The 20,345-nt window shown below is 38.4% G+C and overlaps 1 protein-coding gene across 1 annotated transcript; it reads right to left on the bottom strand.

Moving 5' to 3' along the window:
- Positions 1-536: 536 nt before the first annotated feature.
- LOC117335168 (sorbitol dehydrogenase-like) lies at positions 537-19,756 on the bottom strand. The gene is made up of 9 exons (XM_033895128.1): positions 19,521-19,756; positions 15,756-15,789; positions 14,780-14,944; positions 12,891-13,050; positions 11,031-11,149; positions 9,185-9,250; positions 8,752-8,927; positions 8,055-8,176; positions 537-1,056 (listed from the first exon to the last, which is right to left on the bottom strand). The coding sequence occupies exons 1-9, from the start codon at positions 19,572-19,574 to the stop codon at positions 906-908; spliced, it is 1,047 nt and encodes a 348-aa protein (XP_033751019.1). The 5' UTR covers positions 19,575-19,756; the 3' UTR covers positions 537-905.
- Between the last annotated feature and the right edge of the window lie 589 nt (positions 19,757-20,345).

Here is a 20,345-nt window from a genome sequence, read left to right as displayed (position 1 = left end):
AATAGATTTTTTAAATTTTCATTGCGGCTATGAATACCAGTAGCTAGCTACATATCCTCCGAGGCGCGCTACCGTTCATTAAAAGTGTTGACAAATTGTCCTCCTCCATGTTATATAAATCGTTTATCGCTACCCTACATACCTATTCTACTGCCTTGTTGTATTGTTATGGTCAATCACAGCGCGTATTAGGTATTCAGGTCTTAAAGTTCTCTTATTGTAAGCAGAGCGTCTATAATGTAGACAACCATGGATATGTACTATATCGATAAACAGAAAGCTCTCTGCGAGAAGTCAGTTTTCTACCACAATAGGGCGCTTCACCAGTTCCCGGATAACGCACAAGAAGTTCGCAGTTGTTTTTTGACATATTTTAAAAAGTATATATACATTTCTATTAATGTATTGCTTTGAAAATAATAAAATTGCCTTTTATATGTTATGATTCGAATACAAATTTTCATATTTCAGTAATTATCAGTTTTGCATTTTGATTAGCGACATTTCGTTTTAGGTCATATCCTTATAACCGTTTACAAATCTTATAATGCTTTTTATTGGTCTACAGTCTTAATGATAGATTTGAGTGCACTCCAAATACATGTACAAAATCCCTACAGAATATTACAGAAATATTATAATGTAAAAGAAATGTGGAAATTTTCAATATTTTGTTAAATGAGGGAACGATATTTTTAAGAAATGTGTTACAAGCGAGAATTCACTGCTTGTTTTTTTTATTAAAAAAAGTCACAGCGAGTTATATTTTCGCCGACGTACTGAATTTGGCAAAGACACCGGAAACCGAGACATTAACTCTTTGAGTGTTTCATAATTCAAAAATTAGGATAAAATCAAGCCATCCGAAATACACTTGTGAGGAAGTAAGCACATCTTTATCCCATCTATCTTGCACATTTGATCATGACCTTGATTCCTTCGCCCCTCAAGGTCGTCTCGAAGGCCTTGATAGAATCCTCCAATGAAAATCTGTGTGTTATCAGAGGTTTGACATCAACCTTCCCAGAAGCCACCATATCCAACGCTGTCGGATAACTAAATAAAGATAAGTAAGCAAAAATGTGTTGAGTTTACAGTAAAAATTCTACACCCGAGGTCAATGATCACATTAATAATTTGTTAAAATGACACATTGAACAATAATACAGTGCATTTGTAAAAGTTACTATACATATAAACAAACAGAAGGCTTTCCCCAGTGACGTCACACAGTTAAAAAGTAGTCCCGGACCTGAGGCCACTCAGTGCACCTATGTGGGATAGAGAGTTCCACTTGGGACAAATGTATCTTACATATGCAAAAGAAGACAAACAACTAAAACCATAGATTGAATTGAAATTGGCCGTTTATTTATTAAACGACAATTGAAATAAACTTGCAATACAAGTTGATATTCATAAAATCAACCATATGAATCGAACTTTGGTCCACTTCGGTCGGGTTATGGTTCCTGATCATTAGGATAATCAGATACCATTGTGGCGGTTTTGTATCCCCACCTTGGACCAAAGTTCGATTCATATGGTTGATCTTATGAATATCAACTTGTATTGCAAGTTTATTTCAATTGTCGTTTAATAAATAAACGGCCAATTTCAATTCAATCTATGGTTTTAGTTGTTTGTCTTCTTTGGTCAACACGCTTGTCATGTCCGAAGTCATGTATAATAAACAATTAAAATGCAATTTTATACATGCTAAGGAGTAAATTAAGATATATCTTGAATTATGTAGCGTATATTAAATGCTTAATATAGTCCCTATTAAGGGGTTTCATAACAGAGTGAGGGCGTAGGGTTATGGAGGTGAAAGGTCACGCGCAGTGATTTTACTATATATACCTATTACACGGTAACAGTAGCTACACAGCCACTGAAACAGACTGCATCACTAATGGACACAAGTCAAGGTCAGTTTGTGTTTACATCTTTTTAAGGTTGGAATTTATCTACCCGCCTCCTCCCCAGCATCCTCCTTTTGTTATACTATTTTACGTGTTATCAATTTGAAACATTTCATGTCGACTTGATTATATCATAGAATTTTCTGGATATTGTATGTGGTCAATTTTTGTAACTCTACCTTTAAACCAAAGTTTCACACATACGATTGTTGCGTATATACATTCTTCTTTAAGTATATGTACATGTACTATATATATATATATCAATAACATCACTTTTCTTAGGAAAAGTGCTAGATTGTTCATAACTTGGACGTTGCAAATGTTCAGCAGACGTTCTAATTTAAGAAAGGTTGGATTTTTAATGAGCCATTTTAATACCAGTGGCTTCTTCATTTTGACATTCAAACAAATAATGAGACTCGTCCCTGATACCACTAAAACATAAATTACACCGCCTTTCTTCTCTTTGAATAACATGGCATCGTCCAGTTTCAATGGGAAATTTAATATTTGAAGTACGCAATTATGTAATATTAATTCTATTCAGATCTGATAACTTTGGTAATTAACTTCCAAATATTTTTTTTTTTTAAATTTGGAATAAAACTGACCTTATAAAGCAGTTCCAAGAGCTGCAAACCATTTTTGTATGTGTCATGAAGACGCTCTCTGACTTCATGCTTATAAAAACCTTGCATTCATGTGCAATTCATTGTCAAATATAAATGTATATCCAGTATCATTAAACATCTGAAGCACATGATCTGGCAACCACTTAAACCTCACTTGTCCATTGCGATTCATACTCGACATAAGCCTATGTAACATAATACTTAATCTATTTTCATTTGTCAAAAGTTGATTCCAAAAAATGATCATTCTTATCTTGACTTTCAGTTCTAATGGGTATCTCCCCAACTTTGCGTAAATCATACAGTTTGGCGTGTTAGATCTAACATTTAATATTCTTTTGCAAAACTTAAGGTGTATATGAGAGATTTGGAACTGGGCCGAGAACGAGGCTACAACAACATACACTACACATAAACTACACACATCGTTGTTGTTTACATACCGAGTATACGTGAACTTGCCTAATCATGCTTTTGTTTGACTATTTTAGCAAACTTTTCTCATGGTAACTGATCAGTATAAATAAACATACAACTAAGCACTTGATTTAAATATATATTAATATGCGTACAACAAAACACAGATAAAATTCAGATCGGTGTAAGTGCAAATGTTTCTGGAATACGGATAAAGCTAACCAGCAATCCAATAGACGTTCCGCAAAATCGGCATTCGAGGCTATTCCTTTTTCTCCTCTTACTAAGTTCCAACAAATTTGTTCTTTCCCTAAGGAAATCCTGGTGTTTTGCCGATTTCAGTCACTTTTACGTTTCTTTTTGCCAGAATCTGCGCTTTGGCAAGCCCACGCTCTCGGCGTTCCGCCATTTTGGGAATTATTTGCATAGAAATTGGGTCCATCGGACCCAGTTAATATTTGGAATTTCAAGTGTACTTTGATAAATTCACATTTTAGTTCAGTTTTTAATTTGCGTTAATTTCTTCTATATATTTAGTCTGAAAATTTTAAAGAGGACAAAATATTCACATTTATATATATTTCTTTGGCTTTAAGGTTTGCCCATTGTTTAGATGTATCTAAAACAAAAGACCTGTGATATAACATGTTACCCAACATGACAATCGACCTGTGATATAACATGTTCTCCAACATGACAATCGACCTGTGATATAACATGTTCCCCAACATGACAATCGACCTGTGATATAACATGTTCTCCAACATGACAATCGACCTGTGATATATCTTGTTCCCCAACATGACAATCAACCTGTGATATAACATGTTCCCCAACATGACAATCAACCTGTGATATAACATGTTCTCCAACATGACAACCGACCTGTGATATAACATGTTACCCAACATGACAATCAACCTGTGGTATAACATGTTCCCCAACATGACAATCGACCTGTGATATAACATGTTCTCCAACATGACAATCGACCTGTGATATAACTTGTTACCAAACATGACAATCAACCTGTGGTATAACATGTTCCCCAACATGACAATCGACCTGTGATATAACATGTTCTCCAACATGACAATCGACCTGTGATATAACTTGTTACCAAACATGACAATCAACCTGTGATATAACATGTTCTCCAACATGACAATCGACCGGTGATATAACAGGTTACCCAACATGACAATCAACCTGTGATATAACTTGTTCCCCAACATGACAATCGACCTGTGATATAACTTGTTACCCAGCATGACAATCAACCTGTGATATAACTTGTTCCCCAACATGACAATCAACCTGTGATATAACATGTTACCCAACATGACAATCGACCTGTGATATAACTTGTTCCCCAACATGACAATCGACCTGTGATATAACATGTTACCCAACATGACAATCGGCCTGTGATATAACATGTTACCCAACATGACAATCGGCCTGTGATATAGCTTGTTCCCCAACATGACAATCGACCTGTGATATAACATGTTACCCAACATGACAATCGACCTGTGATATAACATGTTCCCTAACATGACAATCGACCTGTGATATAACATGTTCTCCAACATGACAATCGACCTGTGATATAACATATTCCCCAACATGACAACCGACCTGTGATATAACATGTTCCCCAACATGACAATCAACCTGTGATATAACATGTTCCCCAACATGACAATCGACCTGTGATATAACATGTTCTCCAACATGACAATCGACCTGTGATATAACATGTTCTCCAACATGACAATCGACCTGTGATATAACATGTTCTCCTGCATGACAATCGACCTGTGATATAACATGTTCCCCAACATGACAATCGACCTGTGATATAACATGTTCCCCAACATGACAATCAACCTGTGATATAACATGTTCCCCAACATGACAATCGACCTGTGATATAACATATTCCCCAACATGACAACCGACCTGTGATATAACATGTTCCCCAACATGACAATCGACCTGTGATATAACATGTTCCCCAACATGACAATCAACCTGTGATATAACATGTTCCCCAACATGACAATCAACCTGTGATATAACTTGTTCCCCAACATGACAATCGACCTGTGATATAACATGTTCCCCAACATGACAATCGACCTGTGATATAACATGTTCCCCAACATGACAATCGACCTGTGATATAACATGTTCCCCAACATGACAATCAACCTGTGATATAACATGTTCCCCAACATGACAATCGACCTGTGATATAATATGTTCTCCAACATGACAATCGACCTGTGATATAACATGTTCTCCTGCATGACAATCGACCTGTGATATAACATGTTCCCGAACATGACAATCGACCTGTGATATAACATGTTCCCCAACATGACAATCGACCTGTGATATAACATGTTCCCCAACATGACAATCGACCTGTGATATAACATGTTCCCCAACATGACAATCGACCTGTGATATAACATGTTCCCCAACATGACAATCAACCTGTGATATAACATGTTCCCCAACATGACAATCGACCTGTGATATAACATGTTCCCCAACATGACAATCGACCTGTGATATAACATGTTCCCCAACATGACAATCAACCTGTGATATAACATGTTCTCCAACATGACAATCGACCTGTGATATAACATGTTCTCCAACATGACAACCGACCTGTGATATAACATGTTCTCCAACATGACAATCTACCTGTCATATAACACGTTCTCCAACATGACAATCGACCTGTGATATAACATGTTCTCCAACATGACAATCAACCTGTGATATAACATGTTCTCCAACATGACAATCGACCTGTGATATAACATGTTCTCCAACATGACAATCGACCTGTGATATAACATGTTCTCCAACATGACAATCGACCTGTGATATAACATGTTACCCAACATGACAATCAACCTGTGATATAACATGTTCCCTAACATGACAATCGACCTGTGATATAACATGTTCTCCAACATGACAATCGACCTGTGATATAACATGTTCTCCAACATGACAATCGACCTGTGATATAACATGTTCTCCAACATGACAATCAACCTGTGATATAACATGTTCCCTAACATGACAATCGACCTGTGATATAACATGTTCTCCAACATGACAATCGACCTGTGATATAACATGCTCCCAACATGACAATCAACCTGTGATATACAATGTAACATGTTCTCCAACATGACAATCAACCTGTGATATAACATGTTCCCCAACACGACAATCGACCTGTGATATAACATGTTCTCCAACATGACAATCGACCTGTGATATAACATGTTCCCCAACATGACAATCGACCTGTGATATAACATGTTCCCCAACATGACAATCGACCTGTGATATAACATGTTCTCCAACATGAGAACCGACCTGTGATATAACTTGTTACCAAACATGACAATCAACTTGTGATATAACTTGTTCCCCAACATGACAATCAACCTGTGATATAACATGTTCCCCAACATGACAATGAACCTGTGATATAACATGTTCTCCAACATGACAATCGACCTGTGATATAACATGATCCCCAACATGACAACCGACCTGTGATATAACATGTTCCCCAACATGACAATCGACCTGTGATATAACATGTTCTCCAACATGACAATCAACCTGTGATATAACATGTTCCCCAACATGACAATCAATCTGTGATATAACATGTTCTCCAACACGACAATCTACCTGTGATATAACATGTTACCCAACATGACAATCGACCTGTGGTATAACATGTTCCCCAACATGACAATCGACCTGTGATATAACATGTTCTCCAACATGACAATCGACCTGTGATATAACTTGTTACCAAACATGACAATCAACCTGTGATATAACATGTTCCCCAACATGACAATCGACCTGTGATATAACATGTTCTCCAACATGACAATCGACCTGTGATATAACATGTTCCCAACATGACAATCAACCTGTGATATAACATGTTCTCCAACATGACAATCTACCTGTCATATAACATGTTTTCCAACATGACAATCGACCTGTGATATAACATGTTACCCCACATGACAATCAACCTGTGATATAACATGTTACCCCACATGACAATCGACCTGTGATATAACATGTTCCCCAACATGACAATCGACCTGTGATATAACATGTTCTCCAACATGACAATCGACCTGTGCTATAACATGTTCCCCAACATGACAATCGACCTGTGATATAACATGTTCTCCAACATGACAATCGACCTGTGATATAACATGTTCTCCAACATGACAATCGACCTGTGCTATAACATGTTCCCCAACATGACAATGAACCTGTGATATAACATGTTCCCGAACATGACAATCAACCTGTGATATAACATGTTCTCCAATATGACAATCGACCTGTGATATAACATGTTCCCGAACATGACAATCGACCTGTGATATAACATGTTCCCCAACATGACAATCCACCTGTGATATAACATGTTACCCAACATGACAATCGACCTGTGATATAACATGTTCCCCAACATGACAATCGACCTGTGATCAATACAATAACTTGAGGTCTATGTTAATGTTATTCTAACCTGTAGACCAGTAGACACGTGACACGTACATGTATCCCTGTATAAATTGATTACCAAAAGGTTATTACATTATTATAAATACCTACCTACACCAGTAAATGACAACTTGTACAGGTAATTGTATTATCATAAATACCTACCTACACCAGTAAATGACAACTTGTACAGGTAATTGTATTATCATAAATGCCTACCTACACCAGTAAATGACAACTTGTACAGGTAATTGTATTATCATAAATACCTACCTACACCAGTAAATGACAACTTATACAGGTAATTACATTATTATAAATACCTACCTACACCAGTAAATGACAACTTGTACAGGTAATTACATTATTATAAATACCAACATTCACAAGTAAATGACAACGTTTCTTCTTATGTTATTATATACATAAATGTGGTTTTGAAATAAAATGTTGTTTGTGTCGTTAAAAAAGGAGAAAATAAAGAAGTTTTTACCAATTAGCGTATCGAAGGTTTCCTCGGATATCCACCTCACGAAGGGAGGCAACTGTTACCGGCAGTTCGATGTACTTCTGACAACATCCAACCAGTACCACACATCCTCCAGCTTCCGTCGCCTGATCGAATGAAATCCAGAAACATTCTTATTTAATAAACGCATATCTAGACTTAATGTTCATTACTTTGCTGTTTAGATAAATGAACTCATACACTTCTTTTCCAGTCTGTAATTCAGGTTCAAGTGATTTCGAATTGCATACAGTTAATTTATTCTCTTAGATTGGATACCTGCCTTAGCAACATTTCTCTCTTCTAGGCTGCACTCATTAATACTAAAACATGTTATGGCTGCTATCTTGGTCGGGATCCTAGCCAAATGAACTCTGGTTGATCAATTCGATCAACGACTGGTTGGATGGATTTCTGGATGAGGAAGGTGAAGGTGAAGGTTCGTCATTATTTAGGAGACAATGTATGCTAGACTTGAGAACAGCCATTGTATGAAATTTGTGGGGTTTTTTCTGCGAAAAATCTAAGACGCCATTTAGAAAAGGAATACACCCGGCCTATATGAATATTAAATCAATCAAAATGACAAGGATTGATAATCTTGACCTGTCATAGTTTTAATGAAGCGTAGCCTAACGGAGAGTCTGAGTTGTGGTAAGTAAGGGGAGCTAACTCTACATACATATATAGCTGTCTGTACACATGATGTGGCGCCACTGCATTCAATGGTGATCTCCGTCTTCTCTCCTATAATATCCTCTACTTGCTGCGCAATTACCTCGGGATCTCGACTCGTCACCTTTACTGCATGAGTAGCACCTAGCTTTTTCGCAAATTCCAAACGTGATTCATCAATATCTGTAAAAACAACAACAACAAGGAAATGACGCATGTTATAAAACACAACACCAAAACGGAATAGAAATAAACGTGCCTTAATACACGTATTCCTTTTGCCATCAAGGTAATTCTTATGTATTGATTTATAAAAGTACATGGACCTTTACCGTTATCGCCGCCCTCCAATATAAAAAAGTTTACTTTTATTCAGTAGAAATGAAAAATCTGATACGAAAATTTTGTTTCGATCAATTCCGTGAGTGATCTCCCCTTACCAATGATGCACACCTCCGACGCACCCATAGCCTTGGCCGTCAGTAGCATAACTAATCCGATTGTACCTGGAAAATATAAACAATATTGTATCGTTCTTAATCATGTATTGTATAGAAAATGCACTCGTGGCTCTTAAGGCCTGCATTCAATAAATTGAACTAAATTTAATTCAATTTTGACCAATTAAACAAGTTTTGTATGTACGTGAACGAGGTGATCAGTCAGGAGTTCCTCATAAAAGATAATTAGCCATGCTTAGGTTCCTTAATAAGACTCCGCCTAATAAACGCAAGAACATTACTAATCCCGCTTAAACATGTTTGCCCTCTCACCACTCCAAATTACACTACGGGGTTAAACCCAGAGCTACCTTCCACATAGACCTGGACCCTGCTCAGTAGTCTGAACGTCATACTTGCCTTCCCCACAGATGAAGATCCTGCTTCCTAGTCTGAGGGCCAGCCTTACCTTCCCCACGGACGACAACCCTGCTAGCTAGTCTGAACGTCATACTTACCTGCCCCATGGACGACAACCCCGCTACCTAGTCTGAGAGCCAGCCTTACCATCCCCACGGACGACAACCCTGCTAGCTAGTCTGAGAGCCAGCCTTACCTTCCCCACGGACGACAACCCCACTACCTAGTCTAAACGTCATACTTACCTGCCCCATGGACGACAACCCCGCTACCTAGTCTGAGAGCCAGTCTTACCTACCCCACAGACGACAACCCCGCTACCTAGTCTGAGAGCCAGCCTTACCTTCCCCACAGACGACAACCCTGCTACCTAGTCTGAGGTCCAGCCTTACCTTCCCCACAGACGACAACCCTGCTACCTAGTCTGAGGCCCAGCCTTACCTTCCCAACAGCCGACAACCCTGCTAGCTAGTCTGAACGTCATACTTACCTTCCCCACAGCCGACAACCCTGCTAGCTAGTCTGAACGTCATACTTACCTGCCCCACAGACGACAACCCCGCTACCTAGTCTGAGGACCAGCCTTACCTGCCCCACAGACGACAACCCCGCTACCTAGTCTGAGGGCCAGCCTTACCTGCCCCACAGACGACAACCCTGCTACCTAGTCTGAGAGCCAGCCTGTACCTTCCCCACAGACGACAACCCCGCTACCTAGTCTGAGAGCCAGCCTTACCTTCCCCACGGACGACAACCCCGCTAACTAGTCTGAGGGCCAGCCTTACCTTCCCCACAGACGACAACCCCGCTACCTAGTCTGAGAGCCAGCCTTACCTGCCCCACAGACGACAACCCTGCTAGCTAGTCTGAACGTCATACTTACCTTCCCCACAGACGACAACCCTGCTAGCTAGTCTGAACGTCATACTTCCCTTCCCCACGGAGGACGACAACCCTGCTAGCTAGTCTAAGGGCCAGCCTTACCTTCCACACAGACGACAACCCTGCTACCTAGTCTGAGGGCCAGTCTGTACCTTCCCCACTGACGACAACCCCGCTACCTAGTCTGAGAGCCAGCCTTACCTTCCCCACGGACGACAACCCTGCTACCTAGTCTGAACGTCATACTTACCTGCCCCACAGACGACAACCCTGCTAGCTAGTCTGAGGGCCAGCCTTACCTGCCCCACAGACGACAACCCTGCTAGCTAGTCTGAACGTCATACTTACCTGCCCCACAGACGACAACTCTGCTAGCTAGTCTGAACGTCATACTTACCTGCCCCACAGACGACAACCCTGCTAGCTAGTCTGAGGGCCAGCCTTACCTGCCCCACAGACGACAACCCCGCTACCTAGTCTGAACGTCATACTTACCTGCCCCACAGACGACAACCCTGCTAGCTAGTCTGAGGGCCAGCCTTACCTGCCCCACAGACGAGGACCCTGCTCCCAAGTTTGATCCCTGCCCTTCTACAGGCGTGAACACTCACAGACAAGGGCTCCAGTAGGGCACCCTCCTCACAACTCACGTGATCGGGCAATCTGATAAAAAACACCATCGAAACAGGACGTTTACAAATTGCTGGTTTGTAGCCTCTTAAGTGTGATTTTCAGTTCCCGCGGTGTAACGTTACAATGCATGCAAACTCTCAATGCTTGAAACTAATGACATATGTTCAAAACAAACACACGGATTTATTTTTGCATTTATTTTTGTTGAAATATCGTTTTCCCAATTAATTATTATTTTCATTTACAAATTTTATTCCAAACTCATTGAATTACGGACTCCCGTTCATTTTTTTAACATTTCAGTTCGATATTTATATATCACTTATGGATTCAAAATCTTTTGTAAGACAACTTATATCACTGGCGAGTTCTAGAAAGACAAAGCACCCCTGGCAAGTTATGAGAGACAAAACATCACTGGCGAATACTGAAAAGACAAAACATCACTGGCGAATACTGAAAAGACAAAACATCACTGGCGAGGTCTGAAAAGACAAACATCACTGGCGAGGTCTGAAAAGACAAACATCACTGGCGAGGTCTGAAAAGACAAAACATCATTGGCGAGGTCTGAAAAGACAAACATCACTGACGGATACAGAAAAGACAAAACATCACTGGCGAGGTCTGAAAAGACAAACATCACTGGCGAATACTGAAAAGACAAAACATCACTGGCGAGGTCTGAAAAGACAAACATCACTGGCGAATACTGAAAAGACAAAACATCACTGGCGAATACTGAAAAGACAAAACATCACTGGCGAGGTCTGGAAAGACAAAACATCACTGGCGAAGTCTGAAAAGACAAAATATCACTGGCGAATACTGAAAAGACAAAACATCACTGGCGAAGTCTGAAAAGACAAAACATCACTGGCGAGGTCTGGAAAGACGAAACATTATTGGCGAAGTCTGAAAAGACGAAACATTATTGGCGTGGTCTGTCACGAGTTCTCGAAAGACAGTCAAGACAACACTGGGGAGTTCTGGAAAGGACATAACATCTTTGGCGAGGTATTGTAAGGACATAACATCTTTGGCGAGGTATGGTAAGGACATACCATCATTGGCGAGGTCTTGTAAAACAAAACAGCTTTGTTATGAGGTCTGAAAATACAGACAAGGCAACACTGGGGAGTTCTGGAAAGGACAAAACATCACTGGCGTGTTCTAATAAGGCAAATCATCACCGGCGAGTTCTGGAAAAACAAATCATCACCGGCGAGTTCTGGAAAAACAAAAATCACTGACAAGTTCTGGAAGATAAAACATCGCTGGCGAGATCTGGAAAGGCAAACAAGACAATTGGCATCATTTGCGATAGCGAGGTCTGGAAAGACAAGACATCATTGGCGATGGCGAGGTATGGAAAGACAAAACAGCTATGTCATGTTTTTTAAATATTCATTATGGCTGCTACAGAAATACGGTGTGTGATGCATCACTAGGAGCCAGATTACCTCCCGGATAGTGTACAAGGGATCAATGGTACGATATTATCTACTGCGTAGGTAATGTCTTCAGTAGGTCATCAACTTTTACCGTTTAACCATCACCAACGGTTCCTGGGTAATCGACCATGAAAGAAGTCAATCTATTATTGACAGTCATGTTTTAAAACTGAAGAGAGGCGTCACGCAATGACAGATCCCCTTCCATCCTGACTAGTTCACTGTTCTATCATAGCTGCAACTTTACAACACCATCGCTAACTGCACTGATGAACATAACCCTTCCTTCCAGAAAAAGAAAAAGAAGAAGCACGTACTTGAAGCAGAAATCGGCAGCATGGACGAAATACCGGCTCAGGTTCCCATGGTGAGGCGGCGTGGCGCAGAATACACAGTCGTTACACAGATTGTACCGGCCAGATTTACAGTATTTACACGTCCTGCACGGAACTCCGGGCTCTATGGCAACCCTGTCACCTGTAAATATCACGTCACAGAGGTAACAAGTCAAGGTGAAGATTATGCTAATTATTATTAATATACATGTATGTAAAACACGACGATCTCAAATACTATATGTTATATCATAATTTAAAACACCTAAAACATAACCTATATCAAATATTAATTTCCCATGTGTTCATACAAAAGAAATAATAGAGACTGGCATTTTAAGGAACTAAAAAAGAAGATTTTTTGTCCTGATTTTATTTTTCAGTGACGAAGAATATGTAATTTTGTTGCTGAAAAATATTTAAAGCCAAAACACATTACCAAATGAAACCAATTTTGAAATTATTTTCAGGACTTGGGTGAACAAAAATTAAAAAAAAAAAACCCGTCAAAATACGGATGAACAGCTGTAATAGACCAATAATTTCAATAAATTTAACAATTTCGATGTCATTATTGGATTTCAAAAGAATGCAAATACATGTGTACATTTTAAATTGTGTCACTATTCAAATAAATTAAAATGTGACATACATGTTTCGAAACCAGGAGGAACAGCGGGACATCAAAACGAAAGAAAGACGACTCCAAGAACTGAGAGGAAATTAGGAGACATCAAAACAAAAGTAGGGAGAACAAGAACAAAAGAAACAAAAACAAACTAAAGAAAAGTATACTAAAATAGGTACGAAAACTGAAATATAAGACACTCGCAAGAACTGGGGGCCAACCAAAGCAGAAATAACAGAAAGACAACGGCGGGAATCGAGGAGACACCAAAACTAACGGAACCGGATTCGAGGAGACAGCGAAACTGAAGAAAACCGGAATCGAGGAGACACCAAAACTAAAGAAAATCGGAATCGAGGAGACACCAAAACTAAAGTAACCGGATTCGAGGAGACAGCGAAACTGAAGAAAACCGGAATCGAGGAGACACCAAAACTAAATAAAACAGAATCTAGGGACACCAAAACTAAAGAAAACCTGAATCTAGGGACAACAAAACTAAAGAAAACCGGAATCGAGGAGACACCAAAACTAAAGACTACCGGAATCGAGGAGACACCAAAACTAAAGTAACCGGAATCGAGGAGACAGCGAAACTGAAGAAAACCGTAATCGAGGAGACACCAAAACTAAATAAAACAGAATCTAGGGACACCAAAACTAAAGAAAACCTGAATCTAGGGACAACAAAACTAAAGAAAACCGGAATCGAGGAGACACCAAAACTAAAGACTACCGGAATCGAGGAGACAACGAAACTAAAGAAAACCGGAATCGAGGAGACACCAAAACTAAAGAAAACCGGAATCGAGGAGACACCAAAACTAAAGGAAACCGGAAACGAGGAGACGCCAAAACTAAAGAAAACAGGAATCGAGGAGACACCAAAACTAAAGAAAACCGAAATCGAGGACACGCCAAAACTAAAGGAAACCGGAAACGAGGAGACGCCAAAACTAAAGAAAACAGGAATCGAGGAGACACCAAAACTAAAGAAAACCGGAATCGAGGAGACACCAAAACTAAAGGAAACCGGAAACGAGGAGACGCCAAAACTAAAGAAAACAGGAATCGAGGAGACACCAAAACTAAAGAAAACCGAAATCGAGGACACGCCAAAACTAAAGAAAACCGAAATCGAGGAAACATAATTATATCCAAAAGTATGTACAGGAGAGAAGCCAAAGCAAAGAAAAGACAATAAAACAATCAAACTGATAATAAAGGCATGCATCTCCCTTACCGACTTTGAGTGACGTCACTCCCTCGCCAAGCTTGCTGACCATCCCACTGCCCTCGTGTCCAAGTATCATCGGCGCCTTCACCACAAAGTCTCCAATCGAGCCATGCTGCCAGAAGTGGACATCTGACCCACAGATTCCGACCTGTTGCATACATAGCTGGACTTCTGTCGGGGGATAAAGATAATTATGGATCACACATCACGATAGATATAGGGTCTACGAATATCAACCTGTGGCGTTACATAATATAACGAAATCTCGAAACCATAAACAGGTTATTTTCATGAGATTTCAGCGATATTCGTCGGCGAAAAAAATCCCCTGTATATTTATTGTGTTTGTGATCGACGTTTCCTCCTATGACGGGAAATAAATGATCTCTAATGGCGTGTTTAACTCTACATATCACATCGCGTAAAAACAAAGCATGGTGACATCACATTCTAATTTCAAGAATCCAATAATATGGTTATCATTTTCATATTTTTGTTTAAAGTCTGATTTTTCACATCTTGATTTCATTATGTTTCCATTTTCCTGTGTCGGATACTGACTTAGACAAACTTCTGGACACACCCGTTGGTTCGGTCACAACCGTGGTTCTCACTTTGAGATCGTGACCTTGATTTGACCTACATTTATATTGTAGGTGTGACCAATTCAACAGAAGACCCCCAAAGACAAGTTGTTTTATTGTCTCCTTTGTAAAGCTTCTTTGTGTCAATCATTTATATCCTCGTTTATCACTTTTGAATAAGGACATTGATTAATGTGTCATTATTGTTATAGTTCCATCATATTAAAAATCGATAAAGAAACAACATAGAGCAGTGTGTGACTTTTAAAGTTTTGATTTTAGGAAATATCAAACCTCCCTGAGACTAATACTTCCCTAAATTACCGTAAATATTTACACTTAACCTGCTGTTACATAGAATGTAAAACTAAGGCGATCACAACGTTAGGGCAGCTTACCTCCGGGGCCTGGCTCTGGGATGGGTTTTTCTACCTGAAAAAAAAAAAAAAAAAAAAAATCAAGTGATAATTAAACAAATGGCAATCATCCCAAAATACAGGATCAATCGGAATTACAAATGAACTAGACTATTACCCAAAGAACCGATTTTTTTTAAAACGTAGTTTTGGTCTTAAGTGGCATTCTGTAACGTCAGTATGTAAATACGATATCAAATCCCGTGAAAGGCGAAAAGGCTAAAACAAAGTATAGTTGCAAGAAGCAAAATGTAAAGACAAAATAATACAAAAGACAAAGAATAGACTGGATCGAATTACCGCGGACATGAGGCCTGTCTTATCAACTGATAACATATAACATTAGGTTACCTAGCTTTTTGTTTGATAACATGTAACATTAGGTTACCTAGCTTTTTGTTTGATAACATATAACATTAGTTTACCTAGCTTTTTGTTTGATAACATATAACATTAGGTTACCTAGCTTTTTGTTTGATAACATATAACATTAGTTTACCTAGCTTTTTGTTTGATAACATGTAACATTAGGTTAATTAGTTTTTTGTTTGATACCATATAACATTAGGTTACTTACATTGTAGCTTTTTGTTTGATAACATGTAACATTAGGTTACCTAGCTTTTTGTTTGATAACATGTAATATTAGGTTACTTACATTGTAGCTTTTTGTTTGATAACATGTAACATTAGGTTACTTACATTGTAGCTTTTTGTTTGATAACATGTAACATTAGGTTACCTAGCTTTTTGTTTGATAACATATAACATTAGGTTACCGAGCTTTTTGTTTGATAACATATAACATTGGGTTACCTAGCTTTTTGTTTGATAACATATAACATTAGGTTACCTAGTTTTCTGTTTGATAACATATAACATTAGGTTACCTAGCTTTTTGTTTGATAACATGTAACATTAGGTTACCTAGCATTTTGTTTGATACCATATAACATTAGGTTACCTAGCTTTTTGTTTGATAACATGTAACATTAGGTTACCTAGCTTTTTGTTTGATAACATATAACATTAGGTTACCTAGCTTTTTGTTTGATACCATATAACATTAGGTTACCTAGCTTTTTGTTTATTAACATATAACATTAGGTTACCTAGCTTTTTGTTTGATACCATATAACATTAGGTTACCTAGCTTTCTGTTTGATAACATATAACATTAGGTTACTTACATTGTAGCTTTTTGTTTGATAACATGTAATATTAGGTTACCTAGCTTTCTGTTTGATAACATATAACATTAGGTTACCTAGCTTTTGTTTGATAACATATAACATTAGGTTACCTAGCTTTTTGTTTGATAACATATAACATTAGGTTACCTAGCTTTCTGTTTGATAACATGTAACATTAGGTTACCTAGCTTTTTGTTTGATAACATGTAACATTAGGTTACCTAGCTTTCTGTTTGATAACATGTAACATTAGGTTACCTAGCTTTCTGTTTGATAACATATAACATTAGGTTACCTAGCTTTTGTTTGATAACATGTAACATTAGGTTACCTAGCTTTCTGTTTGATAACATGTAACATTAGGTTACCTAGCTTTTTGTTTGATACCATATAACATTAGGTTACCTAGTTTTTTATTTGATAACATTTAACATTAGGTTACCTAGCTTTTTGTTTGATACCATATAACATTAGGCTACCTAGTTTTTTGTTTGATAACATGTAACATTAGGTTACTTACATTGTAGCTTTTTGTTTGATAACATGTAACATTAGGTTACCTAGCTTTTGTTTGATAACATGTAACATTAGGTTACCTAGTTTTTTGTTTGATAACATGTAACATTAGGTTACTTACATTGTAGCTTTTTGTTTGATAACATGTAACATTAGGTTACCTAGCTTTTTGTTTGATAACATATAACATTAGGTTACCTAGCTTTTTGTTTGATAACATGTAACATTAGGTTACCTAGATTTTTGTTTGATAACATATAACATTAGGTTACCTAGTTTTTTGTTTGATAACATGTAACATTAGGTTACCTAGCTTTTTGTTTGATAACATATAACATTATGTTACCTAGCTTGTTGTTTGATAACATATAACATTAGGTTACCTAGCTTTCTGTTTGATAACATATAACATTACGTTACCTAGCTTTTTGTTTGATAACATATAACATTAGGTTACCGAGCTTTTTGTTTGATACCATATAACATTAGGTTACCTAGCTTTTTGTTTGATAACATATAACATTAGGTTACCTAGCTTTTTGTTTGATAACATATAACATTAGGTTACCTAGCTTTTTGTTTGATAACATATAACATTAGGTTACCTAGCATTTTGTTTGATAACATGTAACATGACATATATAGTGTATAGGATTGTAAAGACTGTTACTTGTGTATTAAAAACTTGTGTACAGAGGCCATGTGTGTATAAAGATCACTTGTGTATAAAACACCTGTGTACAGAGGCCATGTGTGTATAAAGATCACTTGTGTATAAAACACCTGTGTACAGAGGCCATGTGTGTATAAAGATAACTTGTGTATTAAACACCTGTGTACAGAGGTCACGTGTGTAGAAAGATCACCTGTGTATAAAATCACGTGTACAGAGGCCACGTGTGCAGAAAGATCAATTGTGTATAAAGTCACCCGTTTAAAGAGGCCACGTGAATAGAACGATCACTTGTGTATAAAAACAGCTGTGTACAGAGACCATGTGTGTATAAAGATCAATTGTGTATAAAACACCTGTATAGAGAGGTCACATGTGTATAAAGATCAATTGTACATAAAACACCTGTATAGAGAGGTCACATGTGTACAAAGATCAATTGTGCATAAACACCTGTATAGAGAGGTCGCCTGTGTATAAAATCACCTGTGTACAGAGGCCACGTGTGCAGAAAGATCAATTGTGCATAAAACACCTGTATAGAGAGGCCATGTGTGTAAAAAGATCACTTGTGCATAAAACACCTGTATAGAGAGGCCACATGGGTATAAAGATCAATTGTGCATAAAACACCTGTATAGAGAGGTCACGTGTATAAAGATCAATTGTACATAAAACACATGTATGGAGAGGCCACGTGCGTAAAAAGATCAATTGTGCATAAAACACCTGTATAGAGAGGCCATGTGTGTAAAAAGATCACTTGTGCATAAAACACCTGTATAGAGAGGCCACGTGCGTAAAAATATCAATTGTGCATAAAACACCTGTATAGAGAGGCCACATGCGTAAAAAGATCAATTGTGCATAAATCACCTGTATAGAGAGGCCATGTGTGTAAAAAGATCACTTGTGCATAAAACACCTGTGTAGAGAGGCCACGTGCGTAAAAATATCAATTGTGCATAAATCACCTGTGTAGAGAGGCTACGTGTGTATGAATATCACTTGGGTATACAAAACACATATGTGCAAAGGCCATGTGTGTAGAAAGATCACCTGTGAATAAAATCGCCTTTGTATAGAGGCCACGTGTGTATTAAGATCAATTGTGTATAAAAACACCTGTATACAGAGGCCATATATGTGTAAAGATCTTTTGTGTATAAGAACACCACTGCAGAGAGGCCATGCGTGTAGAAAGATCAATTGTGTATAAAACACAAATACGGCTACTTTAGGCACGAGTGTATAGACAAACCCAAATCTATAGTGATAGGTGTTTTCATGTTATATTATTGTGTCGACGTCGTTGTCAGTCATATCTTAAGCATTAAGTTATACAAAGCACTAAGCATTACTTACCATCTGTATTTCTCCTTTTTTGTGGAGCAGGACGGTCAAATTTTGGTCGGTCATGATGGCTTGTCAGCAGATCCCGAAGTGCCTGTACGACTGTGCAGGGTCGTTTTAACTGATATCTTGTGGCGTCAACATGACAATGTTTTCGACAGTTGCTATATTTAATCTCGAGCTGGGGTATATACAAAATGTGTGTACATGTACCTCGACATGAACAGCATACTGAAGAGGAAACATAAACAAGATTGATAACGGCAACAACTGAGGAGACACAGAAACAAAAAGGGAGATATATAACGGGAACTTAGGAGACACAAAAACAAAAGGGGAGACAACTAACGGGAACTGAGTAGACACAGAAACAAAAAGGGAGATATATAACGGGAACTGAGGAGACATAGAAACAAAAGGGGAGACAACTAACGGGAACTGAGTAGACACAGAAACAAAAGGGGAGACAACTAACGGGAACTGAGTAGACACAGAAAACAAAAGGGAGACAACTAACGGGAACTGAGGAGACACAGAAACAAAAGGGGAGACAACTAACGGGAACTGGGGAGACACAGAAACAAAAGGGGAGACAACTAACGGGAACTGAGTAGACACAGAAAACAAAAGGGGAGACAACTAACGGGAACTGAGGAGACACAGAAACAAAAGGGGAGATAACTATAACGGGAACTGAAAAGACACAGAAACAAAAGGGGAGATAACTAACGGGAACTGAAGAGACACAGAAACAAAAGGGGAGACAACTATAACGGGAACTGAGTAGACATAGAAACAAAAGGGGAGATAACTATAACGGGAACTGAGGAGACACGG

This window comes from Pecten maximus, chromosome 9 (assembly GCF_902652985.1).
Source record: "Pecten maximus chromosome 9, xPecMax1.1, whole genome shotgun sequence".
Lineage (NCBI taxonomy): Eukaryota > Metazoa > Mollusca > Bivalvia > Pectinida > Pectinidae > Pecten > Pecten maximus.
Note: the sequence above shows the minus strand (reverse complement) of the source record. Positions and strands in the feature narration are given on the sequence as shown.

Excerpts from the sequence above, each read along its gene's own strand:
- LOC117335168 (XM_033895128.1), bottom strand. The coding sequence starts at position 19,574 with ATGACCGACCAAAATTTGACCGTCCTGCTCCACAAAAAAGGAGAAATA. Across the intron at positions 13,051-14,779 it reads AGTGACGTCACTCAAAGTCG|GTGACAGGGTTGCCATAGAG; the intron begins GTAAGGGAGATG and ends TGATATTTACAG. Across the intron at positions 8,928-9,184 it reads GTCGGAGGTGTGCATCATTG|ATATTGATGAATCACGTTTG; the intron begins GTAAGGGGAGAT and ends TTGTTTTTACAG.